The sequence below is a fragment of the Muscardinus avellanarius genome, assembly GCF_963383645.1.
Source record: "Muscardinus avellanarius genome assembly, chromosome: 9".
In the NCBI taxonomy this organism is placed as follows: domain Eukaryota; kingdom Metazoa; phylum Chordata; class Mammalia; order Rodentia; family Gliridae; genus Muscardinus; species Muscardinus avellanarius.
Window position 1 is genome coordinate 20,906,667 of NC_137795.1, and position 12,637 is coordinate 20,919,303.

Here is a 12,637-nt window from a genome sequence, read left to right on the forward strand (position 1 = left end):
CCTCCCTCCCTCCCTCCTTTCCTTAATATCAGTCTTTCCCAGGAAGTACTTTCAGATGACTCTAGACTCCCTGGCAGGCCATTTACTTCACCAGGCCCTTGCAATTAAATGTTCTCTTTTATGTAGAAATAAATGTGAATCATTTCGGGTCTTTTGATCTACTTACTTTATCCATGTTAAATAATATACTTATTTGTGTCAAATTCATACATGGAAGTCTAACTGAATTTACATGCATGGGTTGAAAATTGTCAGACAGGTAAAATAAGATAAATATAAATGATGGTCCACTCAGATGAAAAAGATATTATCAGACCAGGTGATTAGATATAAGGAAGCCAGATAAGTTCTAAAAGCAACGTAGAGTTTAGATTTAATTTAAACAAAGGACCACAAAGGTTCATCAGAGAGCAAAGCAACTGAGATTGGAAGTAAGACAGCAGTCAGGAGAATACTTAAATGTACTGAGAGCAAAGAAGTATTAAAAAAATGAGGTCACATTTTTCATTTCCCACCAATTTGTTTACTGGTCCCTATTTACTACATAGTTGGCTTACGTGTTTGTGAGAGGCAGCACCAATTAATCATTTTGAGTGATGAAATATGTGCTAAAAAGTCTTGCAGCATATAGCACAGGGGGGTGGGCTTCCAAATCTCAAACAATTGTCCCATTAACTGTCAGCAGTGACACCCTGAGACAGAACCACACTAAATGAATTTTAGAACACTAAAGTAGGTTTTGTAAAATCTAAAATAAGCAAGCAATGGCCAACTCACACTCTTTTTCAAAAGTTCATTACCCAGACTTTTATTATCCTTCACCAACTCTTCTGATAAAAATAATAGTAATGGCTACTTCTTGTTGAGTGTCCCTACAAGATGATGTTACTAAATCTATCTTCCTAATAAGAAACCTGTGTTAGGCTCCTGAGACATTATATAACATGCTCAAGCTTTATAGTACAGGTGAGACTGAATCTGAACCCAGAGCTGTTTATTTCCTGAACCCTTGCTCTTCAGCTCCATCTCATATCTAGAGTGTTTGCCAACAGAAACAACAAATGCTCAGAGCTATACCTAAGGGAAAGGACACTGTTATTCTGAATATCTTGGTCCCTAATACATAAAAATTTTGATAAATGCTATTTATGGCACATTCATCATTACTGAGAGAATAGTAGATGATTCTTCTGCATGTATTATCCACATAAATTACAATGAAATCTTATGTTAACACTGTAACATTTGACTCCATCTCTCTGCTCCAGCTCTCTTCTTAATTTCATAACCAAAATCATAACCCAACTTCTCTGTGGCCCCCTCTGTCTCAGCCCACTTAAATTGAGTGAATTTCTAGCTATAAGTTCAAACTCAAATCTTAAAAAAAAACTCAAATCTTAACCCCCCAAACTTTCGGTCCTCAATTTGTATTCATCTTCTAGTTTGCCAGAGTGTAACCCTGCAAAGGACTTTGTGTCTTTCTTATCTTTCAGACTGTGTTAGCTCCTAGTCCAGACAAATCAATCTGAAGTAACTCTAAACATTCCTCTGTGTTCTGCCTGAGTACAGAGGAGCAATTTAAAGTAGATCCTCTTTGGATCACCTCAGGAATTTTTGATTGATAGCACAGCAAATGCAAATGCATTTCTAAGTGAATGCCCATGTTGTATCATAAAAAAGGTGACAATGACACATTAACGACTGAGAGAAAGAGAGAGGTTAAAAAGGTAGAGCAGAAGTAAAAAGATACCTAAGTCTTACAGACAACTCTTAAAGATTTTAAGTCTCCATAGATTTTTAGACAAGATCGGGTGCATTCAGAGTGGTATGGCCATAGACTCCATAGATTTTTAGACAGGTTGTGTATTCTCAAACAGTAGGGGACTTCACTGGAGGCAGAGAAACTAGTTACATGGACAAATTGGCCAATGTACCAAGCCTTTGGCAAATATGAAAGAAAGAGCCAATCATAGTGACACCTGACCCATTTTCCTGTACTCATTTGTAAGTTTCCATAAAGAATGTGAATCCACTTGAATACTCCTCCAGTGGTATTTCCAATCTTGGTAGAAATCAATACCATTTGGTCAGTTTTATTCATACAATAAATCTTGGAATCATCCTTAACACCTCATTCTAACCCTCATGTATAATCATTCACCAATTTTCTGTAAAAGTACATATCCTGTGTCTCCACGAGACATATCTCTCACTTCTTTCCTTCTTCCCTGTCCTCAACCCTGGCTACAGCATGACTGTTTCTTGATTGGGCTACTGTAAAAGTAGTCCACCTAATCTCTCTTATTCCAAATTGCTTCTCTGAAAACAATTCTAAACTGAGACCATCTAAAAGTACAAAGCAATTGTTAGAGAACCTTTTTATATATATTTTTTGCTTTATGTAATTTTTCTCATGAAGGAGGAGGGGAGAGGCAGGGAGGAAAGAAGGGAAAAATAAGAGAGGGAGTAAAGAAAGAAAGGGGGACAGAGAGGAAGGAAGGAAGGAAGAAAGGAAGGAAGGGAGGGAGGGAGAGAGGAAGGAAGGAAGGAAGGAGATAGAAAATAAGGGAAAGAAGGGGAGACAGGAAGGCAGGCAGGCAGGCAGGCAGATTGGAGGCATGTATTCCACTGCCCTGAAACTTTTGTTCCCAGAGTCTGGGCACTGCACAGTATGTCCACATACCCACTGGAATAAACAAAATTTGCCCTTCTAGAACAAGCTACCTTCTCCAGAACACAGAGTCCTTCATACTGAAATGTACATATGTATAATCCCAACAGTTGGCCTAACTGAAAAATAAAGCACAAGGGTGATATGCAAGAGGTCTTAGTCAGCAGATCTCAAGAACATTTTGTTAATAAAAGACTCTGTCCTTAGTTGTCCAACTTTCCCTCACTGACAGTGGTGCAGAAGGAAGTAGAATGGAAGAGAATAGCCACCTGTACCTACCCCAAACTGCAAACTAAGTTCCACATTTCTTTTATAGAAGGAAAAGTGATTCAAATGCTGGAGTTTATTCTTGCTCAGTCAAACTCAGCTCTCAGTTGAGGAGAGAAATACATCTACCATTTTTCTCTTCCAAAGCATGACATGCTCTAAGATCTTACAGAATTAAACAGACTATCATACAGAAAGCTAGACTATCCCACAGAAAGAAAGCTAAAACCAGAAAAGGAAGTACGCCAGTGACTCTATTTTAAAGGAAGCTTAAGAAATAGCTGATACCTTACCAAATCCAACAGTTGCAAAAATCACAAGGGGTGACCATTCCTCCACCAGTGCTGTTCTGCCTCTTATGGCAAAAGCAATCATGTGATTTCACAGTATCATACCTGCAACATTAAATTTGATCTCACCTTTCTTACTTGGGATAAAGTAAGCTTTAGAAGGTGCTATATTTATGTTCTCTATAAAGTAAAGAGATTCTAAGAATTATTAGGACCATTTTTTTCTGATGAAGAAGTTGAGATTCTGCCTTTAAAGGGACTCACTGGAAGTTACTGTGGAAGCCGGAGGCACCACCAGTAGATGCAGTGAGAAGTTTCAAGGCCCCACAATAGCAATTTCCAAAGATAAGCCCAACCTATGAGCATTCCACCAGGGTAACGTGATAAAAACAGGAACCCCAGATTGGAAACAATTCTGTGTTTTCAGTGTTTTCTGAGAGATTCTGCTGCAGAGACAAGTTTAAAAGCTGCTGATAAGGCCGGGCATGGTGGCGCACACCTGTAATCCCTGCCCTTGGGAGGCTGAGACAAGAGGATCGCATAGGTTCAAAGTCACCCTCACCTTCTTAGTGAGGCACTCAGCAAATTAGTGAGACTCTATTTCCAAATAAAATATAAAATAGGTCTACGAGTTTAATCTGGAGGAAGAAAGCCTCTGGGTTTCACCCCCAGTACCACCAAAAAAAAAAAAAAAAAAAAGCTGCTGATATAGTCCAAGTGGTTGTTTGCTTGTTTACTTGTATTGATGTTTGACCCAATGGTATTCTGCCTCTTACTTTAGAACTATACCCTTAGGTCCTTTTTTGTTGTTGTTGCTAAGGGTTTCTTTAAGATGCTGAGGCTGGTCTCCAACATGGGATCCTTCTGTCAGGTTCATGAACAGCCTCAGCTATTTAGTAAGTCCCTTTCCAATTCAGTGAGACCCTGTTTCAAAATGAAAAATAAATATAAAAAATAAAAATAGGGCTGGGGCATTGCTCGGAGGTAGAATGCCCCTGAGTTCCAACCCCAGTACTGACAAAGAAAAAAAAAAAATGCTATGATGCACAAGATGGCCCTCACAACAATAATTATTAGGCCCAACTTGTCACAATGCCAAGGATAAGCCATTCTGATCTAGTTCAAATACTCGGGGGAAAAAGAGTAAAGGGAAATTATATGACTTATGGTTTCTGCAGTGTAAGGTTAGAACCCAGTTCTCTAGAATTTGTCACATTTTCTTTATTCAGTACTCTGAGGAGGGAATGGATTTGTTTTCAGTTCATGCAGGAAGGAGAACGGTCACATATGTTGAGAACCAGATATGTTCTCAACAAGGCTGGTAACATGGTCTTAAAAAGTGATCTTAAAAAACTTATCTGACTAAAGGCACATGCCTGTAATACCAGTACTTAGGAGGCTGAGACAGGAGGATTCAGGTTCGTGGACAGCCTCAACTACTTAGTGAAGCCCTTTGCAACTCAGTAAGACTCAGTTTCAAAATAAAGAATAAAAAAAATAGGGCTGGGATTGTAGCTTAAAGGTAAAATGCCCTTTGGGGAAAAAAAATGTATCTGAGCCACCGGGCATGGTGGCGCAAGCTTGTAATCCCAGTATTTAGGAGGCAGAGACAAGAGGATCACAGTTCATGGACAACCTCAGCTACTTAGTGAGGCCCTCTGCAAGTTAGTGAGACCTTGTTTCAAAATAAAGAATAAGAAATAGAGCTGAGGGTATAGCTTGGAAGTAGAATGCCCCTAGGTTTGATCCCAGGACTACAAAAAAAACAAAACAAAACAAAACAACAAAAAAAAAAACAACTATCTGAATTAACTTTTTATTTGAAGTTCAACTGTCTTTTACCAGGTAGTTAATATTTAAATGTCTTGGGAATTATGCTGCTGTATTTTTGTTTTTGTTTTTTTCCCCAAGAACTGGCTGAAATGCCATGTGAGCTGGCTAGAGAGCTGGCTTTAATGCACTTAAGAGAAACTTTATATTATTTGTTCCAGTCTTGCCTAAAACATGAGGCACGTGTTCTATTCCATGTACCAGATAGAAGCATTATCATTGGCTGTTAGTAGGTACCATTATTCAACAAAACATCAAGTGATTATATCACAGCATTCCCATAACACTAGAAAGCATTTATAAATATTGCCAATTCTTCCTCATAAAGCAGTAGACTTGCTTCTGATCAAACAGCAGATAAGTGGCAGAACCTGATTTTGAGTCCCTGTCAGTCTATCCTATGTCCAAGCCCTTAAGCACCAGCTAAAATGCCCATCCACGAGACCAGCCCCTCTAGCCTCTCCAGGCTAGAGTCTGGCTTCGGATGGGCTCCCTCTGTAATAACCCTGAACACTCATCAGATTTCTCTGAATGTTTAAGGAAATAGAGCCTTTGCTTTTGTGACAAGACATATCCCTAGAATTCTCACTGTAGATGGAGCAGGCAAGCTTTGCAATGGTACATGCATCTATTCAAAACAGGCTGGTAGAAAGGAGGAACATAATATACAGAGACTAAAAAGAACTGACAAGAGAAAAGCAGTATAATTTAGTACAAACTGCCTGGGCTTTGGTAACAAACAGCACTGGATTCAAATCAGTACCTTCCTCACTGAGTAGTACTGGGCCAACTAATGAACCTGTGAATAATTACGAGACAGGAAATCTAAATCCCACCTTCAAGTAAGATGATGAAATACTGCTTGTAAAGCATTCACACTGCCTGGCTCCAGGCGTGTGCTCCTTAGATGGCAATTGCTATCATTATTACTACCACTGTTATTATTACACACAGAATGAGCACAACTCCATAATGTCAAGTACAAAAGCCTGAAAGTGCTTTACTCAATTAATGAGCTTTTAAAAGGTCTTGTATAAATTGAATTTATGCATACTGAATTATAACTTAAATATTCTGCAGAAACACAATAATTGAAAAAAACCACAGGCAATCATTTTGTATGTGCTTGCCTAAAAATACACGAATCTGTGGTTTTGTTAGGGAAATAAAAGCCCCACAAATATATGGGGAGGAGGTGCTATTACAATATTTCTGATTGTAGAATGGAGAATGAAGAGTATCACTGTTTGATTCTTATGTTCACTGTTCATAGTTCAAATCTATAGGAAATACACAAAAATAGAGATCAGTGTGATGGGTCACCAAATACAAATGTCTGTAAACCACAGGCTGACCACCAGAAGCCTATAATCAATTTCAAGAGATATACACACCTAAAGAGAAATGTAAATTGCACTGTATATAGACTATACTATATACAAATAAAAGTTATGGGCAAAGAAAATAGAAGGCTGGAGAATTTTTTGCATTATAATGTGATCAAAAAGAGTTTGAGAACAAAGGCAGCTTTCCACAAGGCTGAGCAAAGCTAGAATTTTGAGTGGTGATGATCTGGGCAAGGCAGGAGGGATTAAGGCTGCCATCCTATTAGAAGAAAGCTATAAGAGATGAGAAAGTCTATGACCATGAAGGGACATGCGTCTCAAGGAGCAGCTTCCAAAATAAAAAAGGAGGGTACTTGAGAATTGCAGACAGAGCATGGCGATATCCTGGACCCCAGGGAATGCCTGGGGAAAATACAGAAGGATGCTCTGCCAGAGATGAGCAAAGGAGGCCTGGAGAACCAGCAAACACATCCCTTTCCCATGAACTGTGTGAGACACATTTACATAACTAAGGCTGGAAATCTTAGCAGAGCTTTCCTTGAGCAAATGTGAGATCATCTCTGTGTATAGAGAGCATGGCTCTCACACACTGCACCATAAATGACACATCTCAGGATCCCTCCTCCATGTGAAATAGTGGGCAACACCTCTGAGATTCCTTTTCTTCAGGGTCATGTGTAGGCAGTTCTATCAACCATTTGCCTGTTTTCTAAAGGCAACTGAAAAACTGAACAGGAGAATGACACACCCATCACACAGAGAAACAAAACCAGTGGTTGGTTTCAGCTACACTGGTAGGGTCATTTGACAGTGGTGACACTTATCATCATGAGAGAACATAAAATCTGAGACTAAGAGCATCCATCTTGAACACACACACCAGAGGGCTAAGTACCAAAGTTGGGATAGATTTAGACGGAAAGAGAGAGACACAGGAATATGAAGGAAACTTATACAGCCTCACCAGGGAATTGCCTGACCAGGCAATCTCTGATGCCTAAAGGAGAGGATGTAAAGGTGTGAATGAGCAGCTTTGCCCAGTGTGACCAAGAGAGTGAAGAAAGTCAGACTGAGCACAAAACATGATGAGTTAACCCCGATGACACGAGGACAGCTCTAAAGAAAGGAAGACTGCTTGCTGCTCATCTGAAGCATAAGTAGACACCGGAACACTACCGAAGGCATGTGCTGGTAGTATTTAAGTACATTCTGGATAGAAAGAAACACAGAAACTAAAGTGAAAAGAAGAAGGCTGGTACACAGCCTGGGTAAGGTGCAAAGGATAGGCTAAAACACAAGTCTAACAAGAGGTGAGGTCTCAGGTAGGCCAAGAGTCCTGGGAAGAAAGGGGGTGCGCCTCTTCCTTCTTCAGCTGTCTGTCATAGAAAAGGAAGCCAAGACAGCAAAAGACAAAGCATGGGGAGCTCTGTGCCACCATGCAAAGACAAGACACAATACTGGCTTTCTGCCTTCAGTGTCCTCACTAGAAAACAGAGTGTAAAGGGCATAGCAGGAGAAACTAAAACTTAAAAAGTGTGTGCAAGAGAATAGGTTGTACTGTCCAGAAATGTTGGTGGGCAGCCAAGAGATAGGAAGGGAAAAATTAAATCATGGAGGAGTGTTAGGGAGCCGGTTTTACTATCAGGTGATGTCTTCCACTTGTCCTTTACTTTCTCTCCTCCCTAAACATTTGCAAAGTTAGGCAGAATAAGAACAGAGTGGGTGGGGCAGACTGATCACCATGAAAAGGTAAGTAAAAATAAAAACTAGAGTATCTAGTTGTCCAATTTCTTGAAAACTTATTTAAATTAGCAATATTAAAATCAGCAATAATGACTGCCTTATTGAGTAATTACTCTATGCTAGGACATCTTTTCCCACATTTTCTTTACCTTAATGAGATCCCAAAAAGTAGCCAATTGTTATCCTGCCTTTATAAAACAAATAAACGGGTTCAAAGAGACTAACTGAGCATCTCACAGACACCAGGGCTCTAAGACTTTTGTGGTCTGAATGTTTGTTCTCCTCCACCCCCAACTCACACAAAATCCATGCACAGAAACTATCCCTGTGGAGACCTTATTAGGAGATAGAGCCTTCAGGAGGTGATTAGGTCATGAGGGGAGAGTCTTATCAAAGCCAGGCTCCTGGGAACCTGTCTTCCCCTTCCATCTGTGAGTCCTGGCCAGACACTGAGATGTACCTTTTGTCAAAGTGTCAGGAGTTATGTGCTCTTACCTGAGAAAGTTGAATTATCCTGGTTGTCCAGTAGACACTAAGTCAAGAGGACAGTGGGTGTGGGAGCCTCTTCACTTCAGCTTGTCCAGACAACTATCATCCCTAGCCTCGGTGGCCCTCTGAGGCTGAGACTCAACAGGAGACATAAAGGCCAGAGAAGAAGCCTGGGCTGGTGACTGTTTTGTGAACACTGTGAAACAGCAAAGCCCATCTCTAAAGGACTCCTAGGGACTTTTCCTGCTGAGGAAACACAGCAGTCTCCCCAAAATTTACAAAGAAGGTAAATAAGCACAGGTTGGGCAGCCATTCCCTTGGACACAATAGGCCCTGTCAGGAGATGGCTAAATGTAACTGAACCCCCAGAAGATAAGCTCCACCAAGGAAGCTCCTCCCTCTAATTCATTAATGATATGTTCATCTATCAAGCAAGGACTGTCCAACCGGCACTGTAGAAACATCAAAGACAAAGCAACTCCCAGCAAAATGACTGTTTCCCACACTTTAGTAGCTCCTGCATCACTCTGCATCACAGATCCAAGTTAGGGCCCAGGCCTAGACCACAGAATCAGAATCTCTACAGCAGGGGCTGGAAATGTGCATTTATACAAGCTCCAAAATGAGTCTCAACCCAGCGCTGAATACCATTGGGTAGAGATGATGACACAAAGCAACAATGCCTAACCCAACCTCTGAAAACAGCTGTTAGTTAAATGGTCGCAATTTAGGTTAAAAAGAAGCACAAAGCGCATATTAGCTTCATTTCTTAGTTTGATCAAACGTAGGAAGACTATGTTAAGATGTTAACATTAGAGGAAACTCGGAGAAGGTCATAAATATCAAGGTTCTAAAATGATTTTATTCTTTAAAATTATTATTAACCCCCCCACACACACACACACAGCAAAGGCCACTCCAAAAGCAAAACTATTATACTAACTCAACAGTTGCACAGGAACATACATCAAAAGTTGCTGTGTAGCGAGGTGGAGCACGCTTGTAATCCCAGCATTCAGGAGGCAGAGACAGGAGGATCACAGTTCTCGGACAACCTCAGCTACTTAGTGAGGCCCTCCGCAACTTAGTGAGACCCTGTTTCAAAAGGAAGAATAAAAGATAGGGCGGGGGGTGTGTCTCAGAGGTTGAATGACCCTGGGTTCCATCCCCAGACACCACCCCCCCCGAAAAAAAAAGAGTAGTTGTGCTATAACAGAGGTTTGCAAACTTCACCAACAATGGTTGAGTCAAAATTAAATTGTTCATCAGAACCACTAAATTAAACTCTCTTGAGATTAAGCCACCAAAAACATTTATTTGAACAGTGTCCCAGGTGTTCCAATGTTCACCAGGGTTGGGCTTCAGGTACCCAGTCCAGTACCTCTTAGGCTTATTTATGAATAAGAATCCACTAGAATTTTTGCTAAACTGCAGATTCTGGGTCAAAAGGCCTCAGTAGGCCCCAGGAATCGGCATGTCTAGTGAGCTTCTGTTGATGCTCCAGTATCTGTTCCTCAGCCCCACATACTAAGAAGAGTGACTTGAGGCTCAGAAGGGCCGGGCCAGGCCACTGCAGCGCCTCAGAGGACCTCAGGCCTTGTGGAAGTCAGTGTTCTCTTGGATTTCGGCCCAAACTAACCCTAATTACATTTAGTCCGCACCAAGTGTCCCTAGATATTTGTTTAAAGGTAAAATTTACCTCATATCCTTTAACGCACTACACATGAAAAAGGGTAAGGGTCTGGCCTGACAAATTTGTATGAAAGTACTCAGTATCTCCACTTTATCTGCATGGGTTGCTTGCAGAGTAATAAACACTCACGCATGAACACGCATGTACATGATACATGCACATGCACAAGCACATCAACTGCCTTAGAGATCAGTTAAAATGACACATTTTTTAAAAACAATCTTCAGAATATATCCTTTCTTAGATGCACGTTAAAGTTCAACTAATTCTGACTTATCCCATACAGTCTATTTTAATGAATCCTTTGGATTCAAACAAATAACCTTCAACCAGATAGAATCTAACCAAGCTAACATTTTATAAAAATTATAAAATAGTATTGGGAACATAAAGATTGGAGTTTCTATGGTATTCTAATTTTGAAAATGTAGAAAGCCATTCAGAATTCTGTATTACAAGCTTTTTGAAACCCATTAGTGTATATTTTCCTTCAATCATCTATCTGCTCCTGAATGACTACAAGAAAGTGAGGACAAAAGTAATCTTCTTGAGACAATCTGTAATCAAATAGGAAAAGTCTGTCAAGATCCAAGCTAAAGGGTACTTTATAGGTAACATCATTTTTTAAAACTTCTTGATATTTTTTCCCGTAATAAATATTTACTGAGCGTATATTCCATGCCAGACAATACACAAGACACATCTTGAATTTATACTAATTATAAAATGACAATTGGCTGGAATCCAAGACTGAGCCCCTCTATCCTAATTTTATCACAAAGCTGTTAATATAACAAAGTACTAATGTGCATGTTGACTGCTTCTGAAAAAATGGGAGAGAAAAATAATGCAAACAATTCAGTCGTATGTTGCTTACATGTGCGAGGCAAGGCTGGGACAGTCTCTGAGCAGTGTCAACTGCTCAGAGCCCAGTCCATTTGCCCCTCCCGCCTCCCTAGCTGCTTCACACAAAGACCCTGTTTTGAACCATCAAGTAGGTGCTGAAAGAATATAAAAACCCCATCTGTATGTGGTACAGAAATGTATCATTGTACAGATTTTCCAACACAGCCAAGAGAGGGCACAAAGGGATAAAGAGGACTTGCCAAAGTCTATAGACATTCCAGTATAGAAAGGAAACTGAAAACAACCTCCAATGCTTCCTGCATTACTAACCTGATCGATCTCCATGAGTTTGGGGTAGGCTCCTGGCCACTCTATGGCCACCTTGACGATGTCTGCAGGCGGCGGCATTGTGACCCCCCAACGAAGTCCAAAGCCACTGGAAATGGAGATCCTATGGCGTGGAGGGCCGCACGTGGCTACACCTAATGAGGAATGACAGAAAGAGAAAGAGAAGTAGTTCAGTGCAAACGCAGGGCAAATTTTGCTTCATCACTTCCTGTTTTCACTGGTGGTTTAGGTATGAGAAACGGCTCCCCTTGGCACTCGGGTGCTGAAGACGCAGGGGCACAGCCAATAGCCCCTCAAGCCCCAAGGAAAGAAGAAAGATGAGGGAGAGGGTGGCCACGGCCTGAGTCAAAGCCTCCTGGAGACGCTGCCCTGGGGGTCAGCTTGTGCATATTCTCAGTGGAAAGCAAGCAGACCCTCACCACCAGATTCAGCTCCCAGCTGTAGTCTAGGTCTGAATGAGCAGAGCTGACTCTCTGTTCAGACATGCATGCAAACGCCTGGTGCTCAACAGTCTCCGGAAGGACACATTGCCCAGGAAGTCATGGTCAGGAAGCAGCTTTTATTTAAAGCATTTTCTGTGTCACAAATAGATCTCTGCACTATAGCAACCAGGATATCATGAAGAAGGAGAAATGCCCTAAGAGTTTATACACACGCACAAACATGCTCTCCCCATGGCCAGTTCACACAATGTGTTTTCCAGAAGGAAGAAAATGTATACACGTGGATAGGACGGCATTCGGAAGAGACCTTGAATTCTCTCCTTTGAATAAATGGTACTGCTTACACAAAGGAAGTAATGATTATCCTCTACTCCCTCTCCCCATTTCTTTATTTGATTTAAAAACAGTCATGTGTAAAATGTACAGTATTATCTCCATTCCACAATGTCATACACCTATCCATATCCACTTTTACACAATAGCACTCCAGATACCCAAAGTTATCAGTTTTTATGCATCCTTTCAAAATGTCATGTATGGAAGGAAAATACAAAAGAATATTTTATTACATGTTCCCCTTCCTTTAGATAAAAGATAGCAACTTATTTTATATATTTCTTAAATTTAGTGTATCTCCTAAGTCTCCGTATGTTACTACAAATAGATCACCC

General features: G+C 40.6%; 1 protein-coding gene across 2 annotated transcripts in view; it reads right to left on the bottom strand.

Annotated features, from left to right (window-relative positions):
- Positions 1-11,598, bottom strand: part of ELMO1 (engulfment and cell motility 1) — a gene marked incomplete at both ends in the record, with an annotated part of 563,076 nt that extends 551,478 nt beyond the window's left edge. The window contains one exon of one of the 2 annotated variants that reach the window (XM_080701947.1): positions 11,506-11,598. In XM_080701947.1, coding sequence (XP_080558073.1) covers positions 11,506-11,583 — 78 coding nt within the window. The remainder of the gene's footprint in view (positions 1-11,505) is intronic. The other variant, XM_080701948.1, reaches the window with a different exon arrangement.
- Between the last annotated feature and the right edge of the window lie 1,039 nt (positions 11,599-12,637).